Source organism: Eupeodes corollae, chromosome 2 (genome assembly GCF_945859685.1).
Source record: "Eupeodes corollae chromosome 2, idEupCoro1.1, whole genome shotgun sequence".
Classification (NCBI taxonomy): domain Eukaryota; kingdom Metazoa; phylum Arthropoda; class Insecta; order Diptera; family Syrphidae; genus Eupeodes; species Eupeodes corollae.
In genome coordinates, this window is record NC_079148.1 from 20,644,887 (window position 1) to 20,667,059 (window position 22,173).

Sequence of the window (22,173 nt, forward strand, 5' to 3'; positions counted from 1 at the left end):
CAAAATTTGTCTTTTACACTTATTGAATATTGTATACGACAATTTAAACGCCATTTGAAGTAATTGTAGCTTATTCCGCTTTTGAAACTCGTGTATTTCATTTTGTATAAATTAACGCTTTTAGCAATTTAGGGGTTGTTTATTAGATTTGTTTAAAAGCCAAACAACTAATTGTCCCTCTTCTATTTGGCATTCGAAGATGGATTGCCAGAGCATTTTTGCTGGACCAACGACCAGAAATATTGCATTTTAAGATTAAACCACAAACCTTATGCACTGTTTATGCAAAAAGTTAAAATTTAACTTCATTCCAAACATTTTCAAAACGTATTTTTATGAAAGTAAAAACTTCTAGATGTTTGCACAGTATTGTTTTTTGTAGCTCCATTGCAGAGATAGTAGACCAAAAATACAGTGGCCTTTTGAAATGTAGATTAGAGATAGCACCACAGGGTTAAATAATCGGAATCTCTCTTTTATGTATTTGTGCCCTCTACTTTTTTTAGTAATTGTGGATCCTGATACATGTAAGTCCACCATAATTCAATGGAAAACTGCTTCAAACATCAACCTTAAGATTTATACCATTCATCTACTACATTTTTTGTGTGTGCAAATTTCCTTTTTTGCATAATTTCCCATTTTACCGTAATGTCACTTTTTATGTTGTCATCCACTACGGTCAGTCAGCCAGGAAAAGACAAACTTCTGTTTAATATTTCTCTAAAAACTTTTCTTGCAATTTTCGTCGAATTTTCTTATTTCCATCATGGCAAATTTTATGCAAGATAGTGTAGTGAAATTCGCATGTTCTTGTGGAATTTTAAATCCCATTATGAAGCTCTATTTTTGCAGGCATTGCTTAAAATTAAGGTGTGGATTTTGTGTCTGCCACGAAGTGAGTAATCTACCTTCAAGTTTTTCTTTAACCATTTATAGAAAACAATATTTTATATGGCATATATTATATTCTTTATAGGTGGACTCAAATTTCTGTTCGAACTGCTTGGAGAATATACCTTCTTCGGAAGCTAGACGAATGAAAAATCGATGTACAAGTTGTTTCAATTGTCCTTGTTGTCAACATACTCTATCGGCCAGAGCCACAACTGTTGTTGTACCAAGGTATGTTTTTGTTCGATAGCAAGATATGTTTGTAATATTTATTTGGCCACCACAGGAAAACAGATGAACCACCCAAAGAGGGAGAAACTGAGCAAAAAGTAATGACCAAGAAGATGTATTATCTATCGTGCTTGGCATGCAGATGGACTTCCAGAGATGTTGGTATTCCCGATCAAACTGTGGCAACTGGGGCATGGCCAGACAATGAGTACGCACACCAGACACGCTTCGATGCTCTTCTCGAGTACTATCAATCGGTAGTTCTGCAAGAAAAGCAAGAGAAACAAGAGTACAATCGCAGGAAGACTCCGAAATCGCACAAATTTCCAACCCTGACTGTAAATTAAGTGAATTAAAATGTTAAATCTAAAGCTAATCCATTCATTTTGCTCCGAAGGATCGCACTGGCTTAACGGTGGCAATTATTCGGAGGCAAATGGGCTGGCCTGACAAGAATCCCCAAAAGGCCAAACAGATTCAAATCAGTCCTTCGGCAGCTACTGACGATGTCGGCGAGTTAAATCCATCGATTTTTACACAGAAAATCAACATCAAAAACAGTAAGTCATCTTTTATTTCACTTATTCCATTAAGTAATGAAAATAAATCCCTTTATAGTCACTACAATTCAGCAGCGTCATGGCCAACCTGCCGATCAACCATTTACAGTGAACAACCTCTATCCGCAGCGGAAGTGTTTGTGGATCAAACGATCTCTGCGTTGTCGACAATGCGAACATAACGTCATCAAGCCGGAGTACCATCCGGGATCGATCAAGTATCGCATTCAATTGTTCGCTAATTATCATGTGCCCGATGTTTTGCTTGTGCGTTGTGAGAAGCCACTGAAGTCTGGCAAGTCCACTCAACTGATCCTCAAGCTAACGAACCCAACTATGCATGATATGACCATAACGATTATGGAACTGCCAACCGAGGAAGAGGAACGGCGAATGATCGACTTCGAACAACAGGCGACCGTGCCTGCAGCCACATCGACTCCCTCATTGAACACAAGTCTATCGAGACAGACATCACTGACCGAGGAGCCACGTTGTGTTAAGAGTCCCACCAACGCCATTCTAGAGATGTTGGATTCTTCGTTTGTCCTAAATCAACGTGACGATTCTACTGAATTCGACGAAGAAGTTCAAGTTCAACGAGAGGAACCAAAGTAAATAACAGAAAAATATAAAATCTTAAATTGGAAATTTCTATTCTATGTTGTTTCTCCAATTTTTTTATAGATTCATCACTTGGAGAAAGTCCAATAAGGTAACAATAAAATTGAACTTTACACCTGAAGAAGGACTCAAACCAGGCGATGATGTTACTCTTGGCTTCTTGATGCAATATACTTATGTAAATACAGTCACAAATACGCCCGAAAAGAAAGAACCTCAAAAACACGCTTTATCATCAAAAGTTTTTGTTAAAGTTGGTCAAATCGAAGCCTAGGTTTATTTCTATTTCTAAAAAATTATCGGTTTTGCAAGCAACTTGTTTATTTATTTAAAGTTATAATGATTTTTTTTATATATTCTACTGTTTCTTTTTTTTGCTGACTAGGATTATTTTTGTTCAAAATTATTTATGCTTTACTTTACCTATGCGCAGTGTTAATAATAAAGGAACAGCTTTCATCTAAAAAAGATTATTTGTTTGTATTTAAAGATTTTAATGCTATTCGGGTAAGTTGGTTGAATTCAGTTAAACCAACTGCATTTTTTTGAAGAATATACAAATTGATCAGCATCACATTTTCAGTAATTTTGGGGACAGCAGAACTCAAACCTTGGACAAAATGGGACCTACATAAATACAATGTTCGTTGGAATTTTCAACCTTCCATGACATAAACGCTATAACGTTTTTCTCATTTTTCTAATTGGAAAAAATCATCTCGTGAATTTAAATTTCATATTTTTTAAATTTAAGCACTTTTTAAACTTTCGTGGCCTGAATGATTTGTAAAAGAATATTTGTGATTGTTTATAATATTAGTCCCAATAAAACTAAACAATTGCATACAGAATTGTTCGAAAAAATGAGCTTTACACAAATTTGAGAAAATTGGCACTTCAAAAGATAGTTATGCAGATATTTGGAAATATATTTGGCAAAAAATGAACACCAAATTCTTTCTTTCGGTGTTCAAAATTGTGTAAAATTTTCCGATCGATCGTAAGTTTTTTTTCCCGAATGCGTAAAATTTGTCAATCAGCCCTAATTTTATTTTACTTTGTCTTTAAACTAAGCTTTGATTTGAGTTGGTTCTCCAAAACTAAACAATCATATTCTTCTTCCCTTAGCTGTTAGCTGATTGGGATCTCTCCGACGGTACAACAAATTTGTATGGCTGTAATCTACAAAAACTTTATCCACAAATTGAATCCTTATGTAGATTGTAGAGGTGTCCCTTTAACAAGTTTAATATTATTTTCGAAAAAAGTCAATTCTACTATCAAAATGACAGTTGATAATGTTTTTTCATTCAACTGAAAGGTGAACTTTATTACTCTTTGATTTATTTATTTTCTGCACAACTTTATTAATGCTTTCTGGAAAATGCTTCCTTGTCAATTTGGAAAAGAAATAACTAATATTTCTTGACAAAGTAAAAACTGTAGTGGACTTGTTGCTTGCATGAGGAGTGTTTTGAAGACAGTAATTTTGTTGGTACTTTTTGTAATATGAACTTAAAGTAGAGACTTGCGAAGTAAAGTTCGGAATTTTAAATTCATGACGCTTGAAAAACTAACTAGTTGCCTTGGTCAAAATTTACGTTCAAAGAATGAAGATGACTGCAAATGAAGTCCCTTATGTTGGCTGAACCTGCCCATTGTCTTACAATTGTCTGTTAAACTAGCCAGTTGCATTCCCCCCCCCCCCCCACTTAAATAAGTCAATCGTAAAGTTCGCGATTCTAGGAATGCTCAAAAGTGTAACCTTGCGCTCAATTTTAGACGACTGTTAGGTAAATAGATTCTTTTTTTAAAGATGCACATCAAGAATGTGGAATGCTTCACCCAAATCTATTTTCCCTTACATTTTGATCTTCAACTCTTTAAGTCCAATATCTCCTCTTCTCCCTATTATTATTTCACTTCTATTTTCAACCCAGATTTCCACGAGAACTTTTAACAGTATATCACTGATAGCTTTATTTACCTTCAAGCTACCGACTTTGGAATATGAATCGCTTTCGTTGATATGAATATCTTCTTTTGTCCTGGTGTATATCCATTTTCATCGAATTTCAATTAAAAAACAAACCTAACTCGTCGGTGCTTTTTCATATCTTAAATTTTCCTTTAATGGGATCTGTTCCTTACCTTGGCCCATTATGGAATTAGAAGTGGAATTTCCAAACCTAATGTGACCATTAAACGCTTTTTGTAAGTATCGTCTCACAGCGACATCCTTTTTATTTCTATTTCTCTTAATATATACCCTTAATACGAAAAGTGAATCGAACGTTCGACTGAAAGCGAACTTTTTTAAAATCACTCATTTCGTGAATACCATTTCAATATTTACTTCAAAACCCAACTTTTTTGGAAAATGAGGTTTTAACCTTTATTTTTCTCCATATTGGATTTCTCGATACCCGTGGCATGATGGTTAGTCTTGGGTTCGATCCCTGCCTATGCCACCTAAAGTTTTCTTCACGGGTACTGCCTCTTGCGAGGAATTGACAAATTCTCCAAAAGTAATTCTTGTCATGAAAAGTGCTTTCTTTCAAAGTTTAATTTCTTTAAATCGCTCTACCTAGTTGCAAATAAAACGTATAAGCGAGTATACAAAAGTAAACAAAAAACTTTTATGGCTGGTTTAGCAGTAAGTTTATCAAAATGTAAAGACTCAAAATAATTTTGGTCTAAAGTGATATTGTTGGGTGGCGTTAAAAATGTTTCAGCAACTACAATAAATGTAGAGTTACTAGCAAACCATTTCAAGGAACTTCTTAACGCGTCAACAAACTCACAACAATTTCAATATGCTTCACCCTCAATCACTATTTCAGACCTAGACGACCCTATTACAATAAATGAATTGCAAGCAACCCTTAAAAACATGATAAACAACAAGGCAGCCGGGCTAGATGGAATTCCAGCTGAATTTTATAAAAACTCATCCCCGTCTTTCCTAAATCTTCTTCTTGATTTTTTTAATAAGCTTCTTGAAAAAGAAGAAATACCTCAGTCATTTTTAATGTCACAAATTTGTCCAATTTTTAAAAAAGGAGATCCAAGCTCACCAGCCAAATTCTATACTACAGGCTTATGAGGTGGGTAGAAGAAAACAAATTGCTAAGCACTTTCCAAGCTGTTCTTTCAACTGTGGATCAAATCTTCGCACTCTCCAATATAGCAAAACGTTTCATCGATAACAAACAAAAACTGTATGTCTTTTTCATTGATTTTAGGGCAGCATTTGATACTATCAACCGGAATTCACTAATTTATAAATTATCAAATTTAGGTATATCGACGAAATTTTTAAGACTCTATAAACTTCTCCTCACCAATACTTTCGCTACTGTGTCAAATGGGAGTTCCATATCCAGCTTCTTTTATACTGATTGCGGTGTGCCCCAAGGTTACCTCTTAAGCCCGATTATGTTCGCCCTTTTCATTGACGATGTCTCCTGTGATTTTCCTGGGGGTGTTAGGTTTGGAAATCTACTTATTAAGGTACTACTTTACTCGTATGCGAACGACCTTGTTGTTTTGTCGGACAACCCCATCACATTACAGTTACAAATTAATAGACTTATAAACTTTTGTGATAAATGGGACCTGAATATAAACACCTCAAAATCAAAAATTATGATTTTTGAAAGCACCCGTCGAAGGAGAAACCCGCTAGAAGCATGGTCATTCGATCGTGAACCTATAGAGGTGGTTAACCAATTTAAGTATTTATTTCACTTCTATCTGTTCTATCTATTTTGTAGCAACCTAGATTTCCGGCCCCATGTTAAGGAAAAATGCTAATCGGCAAAAACTGCAATAGACCTTATATGGAACAAAATCTTCTGCAATAAGTACATAGGCATCTCAGCTAAATTTAGAGATTTTGAAGCTACTATAAACTATGCCTATGATGGATTTCGCATTCCGAAGGAGTTTATCTCCGTTTAAAGAATGGTATGAAATAGCAAATGCGCACGGATTAAATCTAAACCTTAGTACAACTTCTCTTGCTAATTGGAAAGGTAGGTTTTATGAATGTTTTGCATTGGTTGATGATTCATTGTATCTCAAGTTCTTGAAAAGGGCTCAAACCTCTCCAAGCAGATTGGTCTATAAGCAACTCAATCACACTTTGTTTGTAAACAATTATTTTAATAGTAATCTTATTCTGCAAATTAAATAGGTACTTTCTTTAAAACAAGGACTGAGATGCTAAATCTGAATTACAAACCTCACTGAAATGATAATTCCAGGTGTAACCTCTGCAATCGAAGATGTCAACCACTTTTTAGCCGTTTGTCCAATTCTACAAGAACTCCGAAGACTTTATTTTTCAAAAAGATTTCTCAATCACCAGGAAGCCAAACAAATTTTAAACGAAGAGTGGGGTTGGAAGGACCTTTAGGTACAATTTTATTGATCACGCCTTAGATTACCGAAACAGTTTTTTAGAGTAAATTTATATTTTTAAATATAATGTGTATTTATGTATCATTATCTAAGATGTAACGAGGAATTATATATTATAAACTTGGATATTATGCTTATTTAAATTCAATCTATTTATTCAATTGCCTACATCATCTATTTCTAAACTTATTATAATCTTAAACTTTCTTTTTTAATTCTTGAAAAATGTCAATTTTCAGGAAGACGGCAAATACATATATTTTTTGCCATGCTAATGTTCTTATATAATTTTTCAAATGTATTTCGAGTTTTGGTCAAACAAAGAATTTGTAATAATAATAATAAGTGCTTTCTCAAATTTGCCGTTAGGATTCGGCTTAAAACTGTAGGTCCTTACCAACAGTATTCGCACATAGGAATGGTTGAGAGTTGTCAGTCACTAGGCCCTAGTTCTCAAACGGACTGTTGCGCCACCCAATTTATTTTTATTGGATTTCTCAAACGTTCGCTTCAAGTCGAACGTTCGATTCGCTTCTCGTAATAAAGGCTGTAAACCCATTACTTGAAAGCTACGAAATTTTATACCTTTTCGACTTTTAGTCGAAATTAATTTGTTCCTGGCAATGAAATTACACTTTTCCAATGAGTCTTGATTTCCTCAATTCAAATCCGACTTAAAAATTACTCTTTCGGGTTTTGAGATTTAACTTTTAAAAATGCAAAATAACAAATTTTTGTGGCTTTTTATATAAACTCATGAAGTACCTTATTCCAATAATATTCCTTATGGTTTTCTAAATCTATAATTCTTTGCCCAGTATTCAGTTAAAATATTTGATTGTTTACGAAGTTTTCATAAGTTGTTAAATTTCACCTGTCAAACAAAAATCTGAAAGAAATGCTTAACCATTTGTGCTTAAACGGGTTTCAATGCAAAAAGGTTTAAAAGTCTTCATATCATTTCCAGAAACTAATATACAATGATTTAAACTGTGATTTGATTGTAAAATGATTTGTACTGTTTAAAATCATCATACAACTTACTGTTAAAAAATATGTTGTGCTTTAACCGATCCCTAAAAACATTGGTTTTGGTTGTCTTCAACATTTTTAAAGTTAATAATTTTATTAACCGTGATTTATTTGAAAATGTTAAAAGCAATTATTGTTTGTGTAAATTTGTATATCAGTGATATCAGTTTGAACCAATATCCTGCTTAAGCTTTTATTTTCTAAGTGGTGTTAATTTAAGTTTATGGGTATTTACATGGTTCTTTCATGAAACGATCAAGAACTGAAAATTATTAAGAAGCAAAAGGTTAAAACTCAATTTCTAGACCTTTTCCCCCAACGAATTCCATTATTATTACAGCTTGAATAAAACCGTGTAAATACCCAAATTTAAAGTGGCGAACTTAGCTTCCTTTTCAAGTAAGAAGTCATAAGTTTTATATTTGTCTAAGTTCTTTCTTTGGCGGGCACTTAAATTTCTTAAGTTCCTAGCGGATCTTTAATTCGAAAGTTTTAAAAGAAGAAGTTCCGAGGGAAATTGTATTCCCTTGCTCATCTATAGTTCAAGTATAGTCGATATACATATCTTGCCCATCAACAACCGGTCATCTAAAAATCACAGCAGAATTCTTTAAAAATATACTAAAATTCACTATTCACTGGGTTCACTGTTAAAAATGTGATTGCTCCGGATAAAAACTATCAGAGGAATGTCGGAACCAGTCCATGAACACATCCAAATTCGATCCTTTTTATGCTCATGAGCCACTGACCATCTTTAGAGTAAGTTTTCCACAAATTTCAGAACAGAATTTAAAAGCGAAACCGAATTGTGCAACCGTTCGTGGTCGAAATAAAAATAAACGATTATCTTCTTTTTTTTTTAAAGGAGTTTTTGTTTATATGAATAAAAAATCAGTTTTGTCACAATATTTATGGAATAGTCTAATCCCAAAAAAAGAAGCGCACAAAACAAATCCGGCACATCTATTAATCTACAAACGGCGACCACGACGACCTCCCTTCCTACGTGTAGAATCTGATGGGATTGGAGTCACATCTTCGATGCGACCAATCTTCATCGAAGAACGGGCCAAAGCACGGAGTGCTGATTGGGCACCTGGTCCTGGGGTCTTTGTCTTGTTGCCACCAGTGGCACGGAGCTTGATGTGCAGGGCAGTGATTCCAAGAGTCTTGCACTTCTCAGCAACATCCTGAAAGGGGAAAAAATTTATTTATTTGTATTAGAAATCAATTGAGAACCGCCAAATATTTTATTTCTGTAACTTACTTGAGCGGCCAACATAGCAGCGTAGGGTGAAGCTTCATCACGATCAGCCTTGACCTTCATTCCTCCGGTGACACGGGCAATGGTTTCACGGCCGGACAAATCAGTAACATGGACGAAGGTGTCGTTGAAACTGGCATAGATGTGAGCAACACCAAATACGAGCTCACCATCGCGCACTTGGGGTCCTAGGGAAACCTGGACTTCCTCTTTTTGAACTTTGTTCTTCCTTGGTGGCATATTGATTGAATTCTGGAAATTTATCAAGATTTTAATTCATGTTCAATTGGAAATGCTTTGTATTGTGCGAGTTTAAGAACAGAAGAACAATTTTTTAATTCATTAACATCGATGGCAAAGAATTTAATTTCGATACACATTTTGAGAGATTTAAATGGAATGAATATTGAAATTTAATTTTGCACAAGTATTTTAGAAAAATATTATTAATTTAATGGAATTATTTATAAATTTATAAAGACCTTTTAAAAAACACAACCCAATCACTTGAACCGGATATACAGAAAAGAAAGTATAGCAGCTTGTTGTTGTCAAAACTGTCAAAAAACTACAAGAATGTTTTAAATCCTTCATTTCTGCAAGAACGTCAGGAATTTTCTAAGGTGGTGTGTTCATCATTTGCTCATGTGGAAATATTATATGGATTTTGAAAAGGTTCCGCTTACACTACAATTTATTAATTTTAAAGATTTCAATTATTTTATAAAATTGCAAATAAATTATGAAGAATACAGTGTTTTTATAAAACAAACAAAATGGAAGGAGATGTTTTGTATGTAAAGACTGGTATAAATCAAAGTGGTAGTGCATATATATAAGTCATCCATAAAAAAAAAAGTTATATTTGTAACAAGAAACAGAAACCTTAAAAATATAACTAAAAATTAAAGTTTGATCCCCTTAACTTGAGAACAAAAAAACAAAGGCTAGGAGCGCACATGGAACTTTTAGTTTCGAAACTGTTTGGTTTCCAAACTGAGCACCATAGACTTTATTCTGTCGCCGATTCTAGCAACTTTTAAGTTTGTTTTTGACACAAACTAGACGATCACCTCGAAACAATTGCTTAGTTTGTGTCACAAGGAATTATAAATAACTGTGCGGACATTCAACTGAATCGTTGAATAATTTTCTGTAAGTGAAAGAGCGAAAAAAATTTAGTCACGGTGAATACATTTTTCCTGTGTATTGGTTTATTTCGTTGATTACTTTCGGAGTTGCTTATGTGCGCGATGTTTGATCAACTAACGATCGAACTATTTGTCGTCGAAAAAATTGCATGTGTGGGCCTAGCCTTATGGTACTTTTCATGGGTAAAATAAATCAATTTATTTCCAGAACTGTGAAAACAAAAATTTCCTATGCTTTGCATTCCATTGACCAAATTAAATTGATTTACTTTTTATTTAAGATCAAATTTGTAGATCTGGGTTTTTTAGCATTAAAACTTATACAATTTTCAGCTGTCAGCTTAAGAGATACAAGTTTTTCTTTCTATTTGTTATGTATTTAAGTCGGAAAGAGTTTGCTATGAAACAAACATTAAATAAACAAATTCAAGAATATGGAAGAATTGTTAAACGGTTTGGTGGATTTATCAAAATGAATGAAGTCGTGAATTTTTGTTAGATTCGAAAACTTTGTATATAAAACCGGAGCGACACCTGAGCAGCTGTCAGGTAGTTTATTCTTTTAGGGTTGATATACTAAAATTGTATGTTCTATGAAAGTACTACAAGTTTTGTGTACGATTATTATAATGAATAACGAAGGTGAACACTAATTAATAGGGAAATCAAAATTATACAGTTATTAGAAAGAAACTGATGAAAACCTGGTGTTTGTCCTGACTGTCATAAGCTTTAACTTAGATCCAGGACCGTAAATGAGAAGGAATTTCTGGGTAACCTTTTTATTCACCCATGTTTTCCTATACAAAAAATGCACTTCACTCCAGCTGAACAAATACACCCCTATTGCGAGTTTCACTTTTTCTGGATTCCGTCCGAAAAAAATGACATTTCACATTTCCCTTATTGTGAGTTTCGGACGGAAAATTTTCCACTTCGAAAAATTTCCCCCTATTGTGAACTTTTTTTTCGGGTGAAACTTCAAGTCTTTCACAACTCTTTCTTTCACTCAAAATTTGGCGGCGGAAAAGGACAACTTTGGCGAAAAATGTAAGTAATTTTTATAAATAACAACAAAATAATCGAAAATAACTCCAACTTTTTTATTTTCAAGGAGTAAAACAACAAATAAAAGGCAATGCGAGTTGCTTTTGAATAAAATGCAATTACACCCCGATATCGCCAGAGGCTATTCAAAGGAAAATAAAGATAAAATTTCAGAGTTCTGGACGACAACGGCAAATGAAGTTTTATAATTGGGGGCACACCAAATTTTTGTTTTACTGGGGGCAAGGAACTGGAAAGAACATCCAACAAATATTTGAAGGCTTTTTTATTTACTCGATAGTGTTGATGAAATCTGAAAAAAAAGTTTGATTCGTAATCTACATTTATATTCACAAATTCTTTACATGAAACTTATTACTTACAATGGCTCACGCAACTCCAAAGGGTTTGAAGAATCTCTGAGTTGTCTTCTGATTGATTTTTGTTTTTGTTTTTCTTCCTCATCATTAATCATTTCCCTCAGGGCTATGCTATACATGTTGCTAAAGTAAAATATAAAAACAATTCTAAACAATTTGTGTAATAAAATATCATACTGTTCAAGTTCATACCTTTTGATGAGAGCAAATAAAGGCTACGGCAGAATCACAAAAAACAATTTTTATTTATTTTATTTACTTATTTTCAAGTATATTTATTTTTATGAATTAAAGACGGAATCACGGAATGCACGGATATTGTTTACTTTTTTAAAAATTTTAATTCACACTTCACTCATCTGTCAAAAATCTGTTTAGCCGTGTTCGAAGTGATGTAGTTCTGAATTGTTCCGGTTTTTTTTGTTTTGGTTATGGATACCGTCGTTTGTTTTTTTTTTTCTTGAAAAATTACTTCTAACATACAAAAAATATTTAATAAAGTTTTTAACTCAACAAATTGTCATTTTCATTCCAAAAGGGGTTGAAAATAATAATTTATTTGCAAAACTAGAACACCGTCCTATTGTAATTTTTTCTGGGATTTGTTCAGATATTTCGTTTAGCTTGTATTTGCCTTTTCAATGAACGCTTCTTTTTTTCGAAATGTCACCTCTAATTCGAAGTGAAAATTCATTCGGGTGGAACTCACAATAGCTTTAAAAATTCCGGGGGAACAATAATTTTTCGGGTGAAATATTTTCCGGGTGAAACTCACAATAGGGGTGATAATTTATACACAGGTTTCGTGTACAGAACATTGCTGCCTGCGTCTCTAATTATGCACGCCAACTACAAACTTCAAAGAATGAGATGCTTATAGATCCAGAGTGATTTTGGTCATTTTAAATATTTTAAAAGTGACAAAATTGATATTTATTTTCCCTAGAAGACATGCCGCCATATTATGTAATTAATTTAATATATGTATGTTGGTGGTTACGTCATGTGTACGGCTCCTAAGAATGTCAGCTTCAACAAAGTACAACAAAACTGACATTTCACACTGACATTCGAATGGAATTTCCAAATTCCCGATTCACTTCCATCTTTCATCCCATTCTATTTCCAATTCCAATGAAAAATTCATGAAAAATGAAATCTTCTTCACCTTTTGTGTCGCCATATTTGTTGTTATCTTCTTCAAACGGGGTGCCCAAGTACATATAACTTTAATTTTTCCGTAAATTCGTTATTGAACGTGTGAAAGATTTTTGTAAAATTCATTAAAATAAAATCAAATTTCAGACTTTCATTTAAGAAAATAATTTCCCTTCAACCATTGCGTGAACAAAACCAAATAATCGAAAACTTAACAAAGCAATTTTTTTTTCATTGCTAGCTCTCATTTTCCCCCTTGAAGAAAGAAAAAAAAAGACAATCATCGGAAAAGACCCCCCGTCGTACTGAAGTGAAAATTTATTTGAAGTGTGATCTTTTTTCCTTGTTTTAAACACATAAGTGTGTGGTCAAATAGCAAAAAGCCCTAAAAAAAGAAACAAACTATTGTGAAAATGCTCATAAAAAAACCCCTCGACCCAAAGATCACCAAGAATTTCCTTGGTACCCCCCTTGCCTGGCTGCCATGGTGGTGATTGAAAACAAAGAAAGGACTTTTAGGACTGAAGGAAAGAAGTAGAAATAGAAGAAGGTGAAGTAGTGAAGAAAAAAAGTAGATTCTGTTTTATTTGTAAATCAAAAACAGAAGTATCCCCAAAAGTTCTCCAGCTCTTGTTCGAAACGCTAACAAAAAGAAAACAAGAAGAAAACCCCAAATCGCTAGACGCTAGGCTTTGTCGTTTGTTCGTCTAGTTTTTCTTGCTTTTTCTTTTTTGTCGATTCAACCTGCACCTCGAGCTCCAGATCGACCTGGACCCTTGGTTCTTTGTTTTCTTATTCTTTTGATTATTAGAGAGACCAACTCCAACTCCTAAGTCCCAAAATAGTTGTTTCCTCGCCAGCTGATCAAGAAGCATTTTTTTCGATTCCATAAAACAAATAAAAAAAAAAACAAAAAGAAGAACAAAATACGAAGATTTCTGTGAGCAATAGAAGAAGAAAAGCCATTTCTTGTGTACATACATCGATTGCCAAACACTCAGGCGCACGCACATGCACACAAGTAAGGCAAATCAACGCACACATTGAAGTGGCGCGAACGAGGAAAAGTAAGTAAGAGTAAGGAGGAGCAAGAGAAGAGAAGAGACGACGGCAACGACAACAGCAACGACAACGTTTACCTTCTTCTTCAAACTTCCTCCCTGGTTCCTCTGCTGGTACTAGCAGAAATGCGACACCGACGACACCGTTCTGGGGAAAAGTGAAAATTCAAAGCCCCAATAAAAGGGAAATACCATTACCATCCCGTCGTCGTCGCATTGGTGTTTCTTCTCTCGTTTTCGTTGTCTGGATTAAAGTGGAAAGGAAAGGGAGAGAGGTGTATCCTTTGTCTTCAGGTTTAGCACCGAAACTCGCTACTCGCAACTCCTCACAACTCGCAACTGCTGAACTGTGTGGTACAGTGGTGGTGGATTACATTTGGTTAACCTTTAAATACAACAACAAAAGGGATTTTTGGTAATATTTTTCGTTCATTGTCGTCTTTGGTTTTGCGCTCCTTTGCTCCTTCCTCCCGCAAACTTGCTCCTGTTCAGTCTTGATTCATTCAATATCTTCAAGACTGCTGTTAACATTTTGCTGTTAAACTGGCGAACGGTGTAGGCAATAACGTCGGTGGTAATGGAGGAGGTGGAGGTGGACATGCTAATCCCGGTGGCGCTGGTCCTGCTGCTCATGTAAGCGGTGGTGGCGGTGGTGCTGGTCAGAACAGGATAAATGGAGGTCAAAGAGCAAACAATGCAAACAATAATGACCATCAACAAGCTGTCGGCGGCGATTGGAATCAAGAGGACATCGATCGTTTTAGCTTCGACGATTCGGATCGTTTTGAAGAGGATTCTTTGTGCAGCTGGAGTTCTGAACCGGAATCGGTGTGTAATAATTGGCGCGGCTGGAAGCGTCCATTTGCCAATGGTGGTAGTTGGAATTCCACAATGTTCAATCAAGCTGGCAGTTCAAAGAGAGCCAACGAAGAAGGTGAGTTATTTTCTTAATCTTAAAAAAATTCAATTGTAAACAAAACAAAAGCGTTAGTATTTATAAACAAAAAATAGTTTTGTTTATAGGTATTTTGAAAATATGACGGAACTCTTATCAAATAATGTACAAAGAAAAAATGTTTTTACGGTTTTGACTTTTTGAACTGAGATGAGAAGGTTATATGTGTCAAGGTCATAATTTTAAAATATGAATAAAAACATTTGATTTGGTAACTTGAATTTTGTAACAATATTTTTAGAAAAACTGAAAAAAACTTTGTGTTGCCCTGCAAAAACAAAAATTTGACATTTGTTTTTTGTATGTCTGTTCTTTTACGTGTCAATTATGGTGCCTGTTACATCTGTCTGACATCTGTAACTTTTGAAACCTGTAACTTTTGATATTTGTCACCTTTGTTATCAGTCACTTTTGGCGCCTGTCACTGTTCACATTTAGCTATTGTCTCTTTGAATTGTGTCACTTTGGCACCTGTCGCTTTTGACTCCTGTCACTTTGTACACCTTTCACTTTTAACATGTGTAATTTTTGTCACTTATTACTTTTAAAATCCGTCCTTTCTGTTCTCAGAGTATCTTTGACATGTGTCACTTTGGCAAATGGGTCTTTTGACACTTGTCACTTGTCACTTTTCATACTATTCAATTAAATTGTATCACAATTGATATGTTTTACTTTTGATAGCTGTAATTTTAAACCTGTTAAATCGATGCTTCACATTTGACATTTGGCACTTTTGAAAGTTTATATTTTTAAGATTTCTGAGAATTTTCTGTTCTTCCTTTTTGAATTGTGAAATAGAAAAATGAATTATAAAAAATCTGTTTAAAAAAAATATTGTATATACTTCTGAGAATACTGAAACCTCTGAGATCTAAGAAGTTTAAACTGGCCAACTTTTCATATATGTATCACTTTTTACATTTGTCATGTCTTTTGACAAGTGTCACTTTTGAATCCGTCATTTTCATTTGTTGGTGTTTGTCACTTTTGGCACCTCTAACTTAACACCTGTCACTATCGACAACTTCCACATTTGTCATATATCTTTGACAGGTGTCACTATTTAATCCGTTATTTTTTGGTGTTTGTTACTTGTTCAGTTTATAATTCATCCTTTCATTCGAAGAGAATATTCCTGATCGCATAATATTAATTCTGTTCTCAGACTTCTGAAAGCAAAAATGATTTGAATTTGTATAAAAATTTTGTTTATATTTCGGAGAATACGGAATTCTCTGTGAAACATAAACTGGCCAATTTTGGCACATTTATCTTAACAACTATAACTTTGACATTAACATTTTTGACACCTGTCATTTAGACAGGTTTATGTTCCTTCAAATTCAATCATAGACCCTGATTACACGGGATGTTTTTTCGTTCGTTTTTTTCTTTCGTCTTTTTGACAGGTACCTAACCTCGTGATTACACCATTCCTTTTTTCGTTTCTTTCGTTATTCCTCTTTTTGACGTTTCTGAAAAAACTGTGGAGGAAGAATTTAATTTTGTTTCGTTGTCCGGGCAGTAATAATCAGAGAGTACCTACAAATTATAATTGGATTTCTGTGGCAATAATTTAGGGAAAAATAAAACAAATTTATGGAATAATTTTTATTGATTTTTTATTAATTTTTGTTCAGCTTGTTATACAAATTGGGCCAACAACAATCTCCCACGGATGTTAGAGTAAGTCCAGGTTTCTTTTCTGAAACACTTAATCTTGTTAACTCTTTCAGACTCCGTGTCTTTCAAGCCTACTTATTGGCAGAGACAAAAATTGCAAAACATATCTCAATGATGGCGCTATGGCAACCAAATATGGAATCTGCCATAGTAATCAAATCGAAACATGACTGTTGCCAAGAACCAAAGGTTCTTAGCTCCAAGCAAAACATTAGACTCTGCTGGATACCAGGTCACAGTGATGTTATAATGAACTGGCGAGGACAGATATAACCCTAAAGACTCGCGTATAAACACCCCACCCTGTGCACTTAAACAGGTCACTAATAATAAGACACTTAAAAAAACCAATGAATGATGGGAAAGCCTCGAAAACTGTGCTACAGCCAGGAAATTATGTACCAAAATTAAAAAAATTGTTCTCGTTCGAAAAATCTCTACAATTGCTTGTGAGCATGACAACATGTCAACGCCTGTTCGAGACAATTTTTCAATAATCTTGAAGAAATGGTAGACATTTCAGAAAACCATCTATTTGGCTTTAACAAAGCTTCTAAATGTTTGGAACAAGGCAATTCGTTTTTTTTTTTGTATTTATGACGGTTACTACCGACAATTTTATTTCTGTTTCCGCATTATAGTGGGATAAAGTCAAATCTATTTTTACTTTTCCAAAATTTGAAATGCTTACATAATAAATTTAATTTTAATATCCTTCTTATAAAACGTAAGAATTGATTTGAACATAACATAATAACCCTTTTAATCCTTTTAACTTATTTGACGAAAACATTTTATAAGAAGAATAAATTGGGCCAACTTTGAAACAGCGTTAATAATACTTCCGTTTGAGTTTTTGTCCACTTTTCTTAAATCGTTTAAATAAATAATTAAATTTACATTATTTCACGTTTATATTTGCCTTTACTACACCGTACTCTGGAAAACTGAACTTATATCTGTAAATTATGCATTTTGTTTATTTTTCATTGGTTGTCAAAGTATAAACGTCAAAGTTCAACCAAGAAAAGTCCATACATTTTCAGGACTCTTTTCACGACTTCTTTCCCCCTACGTTTCTACACCCCTCACCAGATCTGTCAAAAAGACGAAAGAGGAAACAACCGAAAAAACATCTCGTGTAATCGGGCACATAATTTAAATCAGCTGCTCTGACACACAGCCTTATATGACAGAAATTGGCTGCGTTCAATCTTGTGTTGGATAGGGTATCTTGGATAGGTGGATTTTTAGATACCTTGTTGAACGAGTTGGATAGCTGTATTGAGATAACTGTCAAAAAATAAAAACAACTTTCAACTGGAGGTGACCTAGCAAATTGGTCATCTACAAAACGAAAACAAAATAAGTCAATTTTTAATTTAAAAAAAATAGATTATAAAATTCGGAGGCAAATAGCCTCCTCAAATACAACATCAAATAACATTTTGTTATCTTTTAGTTTACCAACTTATACAAAAAGCTGAAATCAATTTTCAAGCTTCTTGAAATTTAACTATGTGTTGAATCAGCTGTTCTGTTAGATACCTACATACCCCAGAAATTCTTGGATACCTTTCGATTCCTTTTTCGACATCTCAGCTGTTTTTGATCAGCTGTTACTTAACACGTAAAACACTAAGAAAAAGATATACGGATACCCAATTTTTCTGAGATTCAACGCAGCCATTCTGGAATAGTTTCATTTTTGATAGCTCATCTGTTTTTGATCAGTTGTTTTAACACGTAAAACACTTATAAACAACGTAGGAGCTGCAGTTGCAGTCTTTTTCTCTAGTTCTACCTGCGAGAACCAATAATTTAAAATTTATTAAAGAAATTACTTTTTCTAAGCATACAAGTACCTACATTTTGTGCCTCAATACGATAGGTTTTCCTTTGGAATAATATTTTAAAAATCATGTTGGTAGGTAGGAACCTATTTATGCACATGTCTAAATAAAAAATAAATGCCTGCTTAAATCAGTCTAAGTTAAATGTTGTCCTTTCCTTATATCTGCTTCCCTTCCCCATAAAATATTGCTAAATAAAATAAAAGTCGATGTTTACAATTATGCATGTGAAGGTATACAAAATTTCATTTATCAGTCATTTTCATATAACTATCTGTCTGTCCGCTTTCTAAAAGAGGATGTCCTTTTCATTAATTGTCAGTAAATGCATAAAAATACCAAATATGAACACTCTGATGCAATTCAAAGACAAAAACCATGTTAAACGAAATTAACGAACGAATGGACAAAACGAAAGAATAACTTGAAACACTTCACAACCCCAATGTCGATTACTTTATTTTTGTTTGCGTACCTTTGAAGGTACCTAAATACATATATAAATATGTACATACGTATGTAGGTATTTCAAAGAAGAAGAGTCAAATCCTTGACAAGGTTCTTTGACTTTATTATGTTCATGTTTCGTTGGGATTGTAAACAAAACAACAAAAATTGCAACAAACAAAAAATTGTAAGACCAATAACCTCGTTGTGTATTTAGCTTTGTGTGTTGTATGTTGTGTCTTTTCTTGTCTTGTCTCATCCTCCCCTATCGTTTTTCCTTTGTTAAAATTGATGTCCATGTACTGTATATAAGTATGAATGTAGTACCTTTAAACTCACGAAAAACCAAAAGTATAATGATGAAACGTAAAGTAGAGAAATAAACGAAAAACTAGTTTTAAAAACTTTTCAGCGTCTCAGAGCTCAAAGCACCACACACAAAAAAAAAACTGACTAATCGTGGTGTTTTTCTTTTTGTTTTGTCGATTTATGTGAAGGTTTTTATTTTAAAAATGAAAAAAAGGTCGCAGTAGGTACCTTGTATATTGAATGCCTACAAAACCAAATAGTTAATTGTTACAAATTACTATTTCCAGCGTTTATGTATTGAGTTATTTTAATTATAGTAAAACATTCATAGCATTATGAAGGCTGTTGATAAACCTGTCCTAGACTTTAAAATAGAATTATGCTCCATTGTCAATTTCAGTTTTCCAACACTCGACCCTAGTTTTTGAAATCCAACCCTCAATTACCAGTGTAACTTTATTCCACTAGAATAAATTAGATTCAAAATTTTAATAGTTAAATGTCATCAGTTAAAGAACCATTTTTTAATTGATGGCTGCGTAGGTATACGACCATAAATATTGTTTGTCAAGGTTTTCAAAAATGAAATTAATGAATCTGAATTCAATTTTCTACTACAGTTTCTTTCTTTCTTTTTTTAAAAAGTATATCAGTGCATTTAAAAGCTATTAATGCAAATTTTTCGTCTGGCAATTTGCATACAGTGCGGTTCCCTTAGTTAGGCGCATTTAGATTTAAAACCAAACAAAATGTAAGTAGTAGTAAAGTGAATTTATTTTCAAATTTAAATAATGTACAGTATAAGGATTAAATAATCAAGTATAGCATGGCAATGCCGTCTGCCAGATTAACATTTTGATTGAATTACTATAACATAATTACACTGTGTCTAAGCTTTTTAATTATCAAAAAATTGTATTAATATAAATTTGTTCAAAAGATTTCATTGAGAATTCTGCTTCGATAAGCTTGTGCTATTTTGCAGTACATAAGCAGTTTTTTCACCTCCATTGTATTTAGATAAGCTATCATTTCTGCCTCAGTTAAGAAGTTGCAGCCGAAGAAGGATCGTCTAGTTTCCATTAAAACCGGACATTTCCCTAAGAAATGAAAAACATATTCTCTTTCCGTGAGGTTACACAAACTACATAAGATTGGGAGATTCTCTCTGTGTGGCATATAATTCAGTTGAAGTAGTTCAGCACGCAGTCTCAACATCGTTGAAATTTCTTCCACAAAATTCTCATCTCTAAAGTAGTTTTTTGGGTTTAGATTATGACAAAGTTGAGTGTAGATTACTGTGTGGTTAGAGCTGACTACATCTTCAATGTACTTCTCCCAAAGCTTCTCGTCAACGAAGGCAATACGCTCGTACCCCTCCATTCATTGAGATCGCGCGAGCTTCTTCCATTCCTCATACCAACTGAGACTTCGGTTGATTACTTGCAAAGCTGCATTCTTTGGAAGTCTATCATTATTCACATGTAGAACTTTTATAACATAGTCTACCTGACTTTTCTGCGTCTGAATAAAGAGTGGTGAGAGATCAGTTTCTAATGCAACCACGTAGTTTGGTGTGTTGGACGGCAGGTGAAATATCCTTTTGATAAAAAATCTCAGCAACTTTTCTACGCAATCGTATTGTTTGTAACCCCATACTTGCGATACACAAAATAGTACTGATTCCGACACTGCTTCAAATACACGAAACTTACAGCTATGCGCAATACTTTTGTTGGCAAATCACTTTTTCCATGTAGCTCCAATGGCACTATTGGCCTTAGAGAGTTTTTCATTAAGATGTTTTTCCATACTTAAGTTTTTTGTAAAACATACCCCTAGGTATTTAAACTTACGACCTTAATAGGTATTGAATTAAAGAACCATCTTTCATTCTGTCTATTTCTTCCACCTCCATTTCTGAGAACCAGTATTTTCGATTTGTTAAGGTTCACTTGGAGTTTTCACGTAGTACAGTACCTATATAGTTGGTTGATCATCAACTGAAGCGTTTGTGGTGCTGCTGATAGAAGTACTATGTCGTCAGCGTAGAAAAGAGCCTCTATAGTTGCCCGCGCAAACTCAACTCCTCCAGAAATATAATCTGTTAAATCTTCTATAAAAAGTGCGAATAGAAGAGGGCTCAGCGTACAGCCCTGTCGAACACCTGATTCCGTTTGAAACAATTCCGAAAATTCCTCTCCTTTCCAAACAGCTGATATACAGATTTTGTAAGACTTTTCCATATTTTGAAGACATCCCCAGTGCATAGAGTTTGTAGATAAGCGCTCGGCTATCCATAGCGTCAAAAGCTGCTTTAAATTCTACGAAAAAGCTATACAGTTTTTTCCCGTTTTGAAGAAGAGTTTCGGAGATAACCAGGCCCAAAACCAGCTTGAAATTCTTTTAATAGCCCGTTTTCGTTTATCCACTCATTGAATCGTTGATGCAAAATTGACGGAAATATTTTATATGATGCATTAAGAAAACTTATCCCACGGTAGTTCTCTGAATTTTGTGTACTTCCTTTTTTGTGAATCGGAAAAATTAAGGCCTCTTTAAACTCTTGGGGTATAATACCATGTTTCAGAATTTGGTTGAATGAAATATAAAGTTTTTTCAATAAGTTCCGATGTTTCGTATTTATAAAAATCAGCCGGTATTCTGTCGGTGCCTGCCACTTTGCCATCTTTTAAGGTTTTTAAAGTGCGTCTTATCTCCTCTTGTGTTATTGGCGCATCTAAGAGAATGTTGTCGAATTTAGGTTCAGCATACGATATATTTACGAAGCTGAACGGGGAATTTAAGAGTTCTTTGAAATGTTGACAAAACGCAGTCGATGTTAGATTTCGGTGAATCTTAAACTAGACTCCAAAAATCTGTAGCATTCTTAAAGTGTGACAACCTCCTAGACTCTTCCATAAAATATTGGTTTCGTTTTTGTTTACAAAGGTCTTTGTATATCTTATTGGCTTCTAAGTATTTATCTTTGCTGTATTCATTATTGTAAACTCGAAGGGTCTTCAGCCACGTAAAAGATCTCTGTCTAGCACGCATACACTGACTATCAAACCAAGGTTCTTCCTATGGTTG

General features: G+C 34.0%; 3 protein-coding genes and 1 long non-coding RNA gene across 5 annotated transcripts in view; 3 read left to right on the plus strand and 1 right to left on the minus strand.

Moving 5' to 3' along the window:
- Positions 1-680: 680 nt before the first annotated feature.
- LOC129945190 (dynactin subunit 4) lies at positions 681-2,779 on the plus strand. Its single transcript, XM_056054848.1, has 6 exons — positions 681-898; positions 980-1,125; positions 1,181-1,463; positions 1,523-1,685; positions 1,744-2,299; positions 2,373-2,779. Exons 1-6 carry the CDS (start codon positions 770-772, stop codon positions 2,581-2,583), a joined length of 1,488 nt encoding a protein of 495 aa, XP_055910823.1. The 5' UTR covers positions 681-769; the 3' UTR covers positions 2,584-2,779.
- Positions 2,780-8,612: 5,833 nt separating this feature from the next.
- The window catches only part of LOC129944334 (40S ribosomal protein S14a), a 252,630-nt gene continuing 239,069 nt past the window's right edge, over positions 8,613-22,173 (minus strand). Inside the window, exons 1-3 of one of the 2 annotated variants that reach the window (XM_056053690.1) lie at positions 9,516-9,670; positions 9,037-9,285; positions 8,613-8,959 (exon numbers count right to left, since the gene is read on the minus strand). In XM_056053690.1, the coding sequence (XP_055909665.1) occupies positions 8,741-8,959; positions 9,037-9,273 (456 nt within the window). In that variant the 5' untranslated portion in view covers positions 9,274-9,285; positions 9,516-9,670 and the 3' untranslated portion in view covers positions 8,613-8,740. Of the gene's footprint in view, positions 8,960-9,036; positions 9,286-9,515; positions 9,671-22,173 lie in introns of those variants that run through there. The other variant, XM_056053691.1, reaches the window with a different exon arrangement.
- LOC129944335 (uncharacterized) lies at positions 11,031-11,795 on the plus strand. The gene is made up of 2 exons (XR_008781419.1): positions 11,031-11,234; positions 11,299-11,795. It is a non-coding gene; the product is annotated as an uncharacterized LOC129944335 (long non-coding RNA).
- Positions 14,362-22,173, plus strand: part of LOC129944784 (zinc finger SWIM domain-containing protein 8 homolog) — a gene marked incomplete at its 5' end in the record, with an annotated part of 33,998 nt that continues 26,186 nt past the window's right edge. The window contains one exon of the mRNA XM_056054448.1: positions 14,362-14,764. Coding sequence (XP_055910423.1) covers positions 14,362-14,764 — 403 coding nt within the window. The remainder of the gene's footprint in view (positions 14,765-22,173) is intronic.

Bases quoted from the DNA above. Each gene is read 5' to 3' on its own strand.
- LOC129945190 (XM_056054848.1), top strand. From the start codon at position 770: ATGGCAAATTTTATGCAAGATAGTGTAGTGAAATTCGCATGTTCTTGT. The intron at 1,686-1,743 runs GTAAGTCATCTT...ATCCCTTTATAG, and splicing joins GAAAATCAACATCAAAAACA to TCACTACAATTCAGCAGCGT. The intron at 2,300-2,372 runs GTAAATAACAGA...ATTTTTTTATAG, and splicing joins GTTCAACGAGAGGAACCAAA to ATTCATCACTTGGAGAAAGT.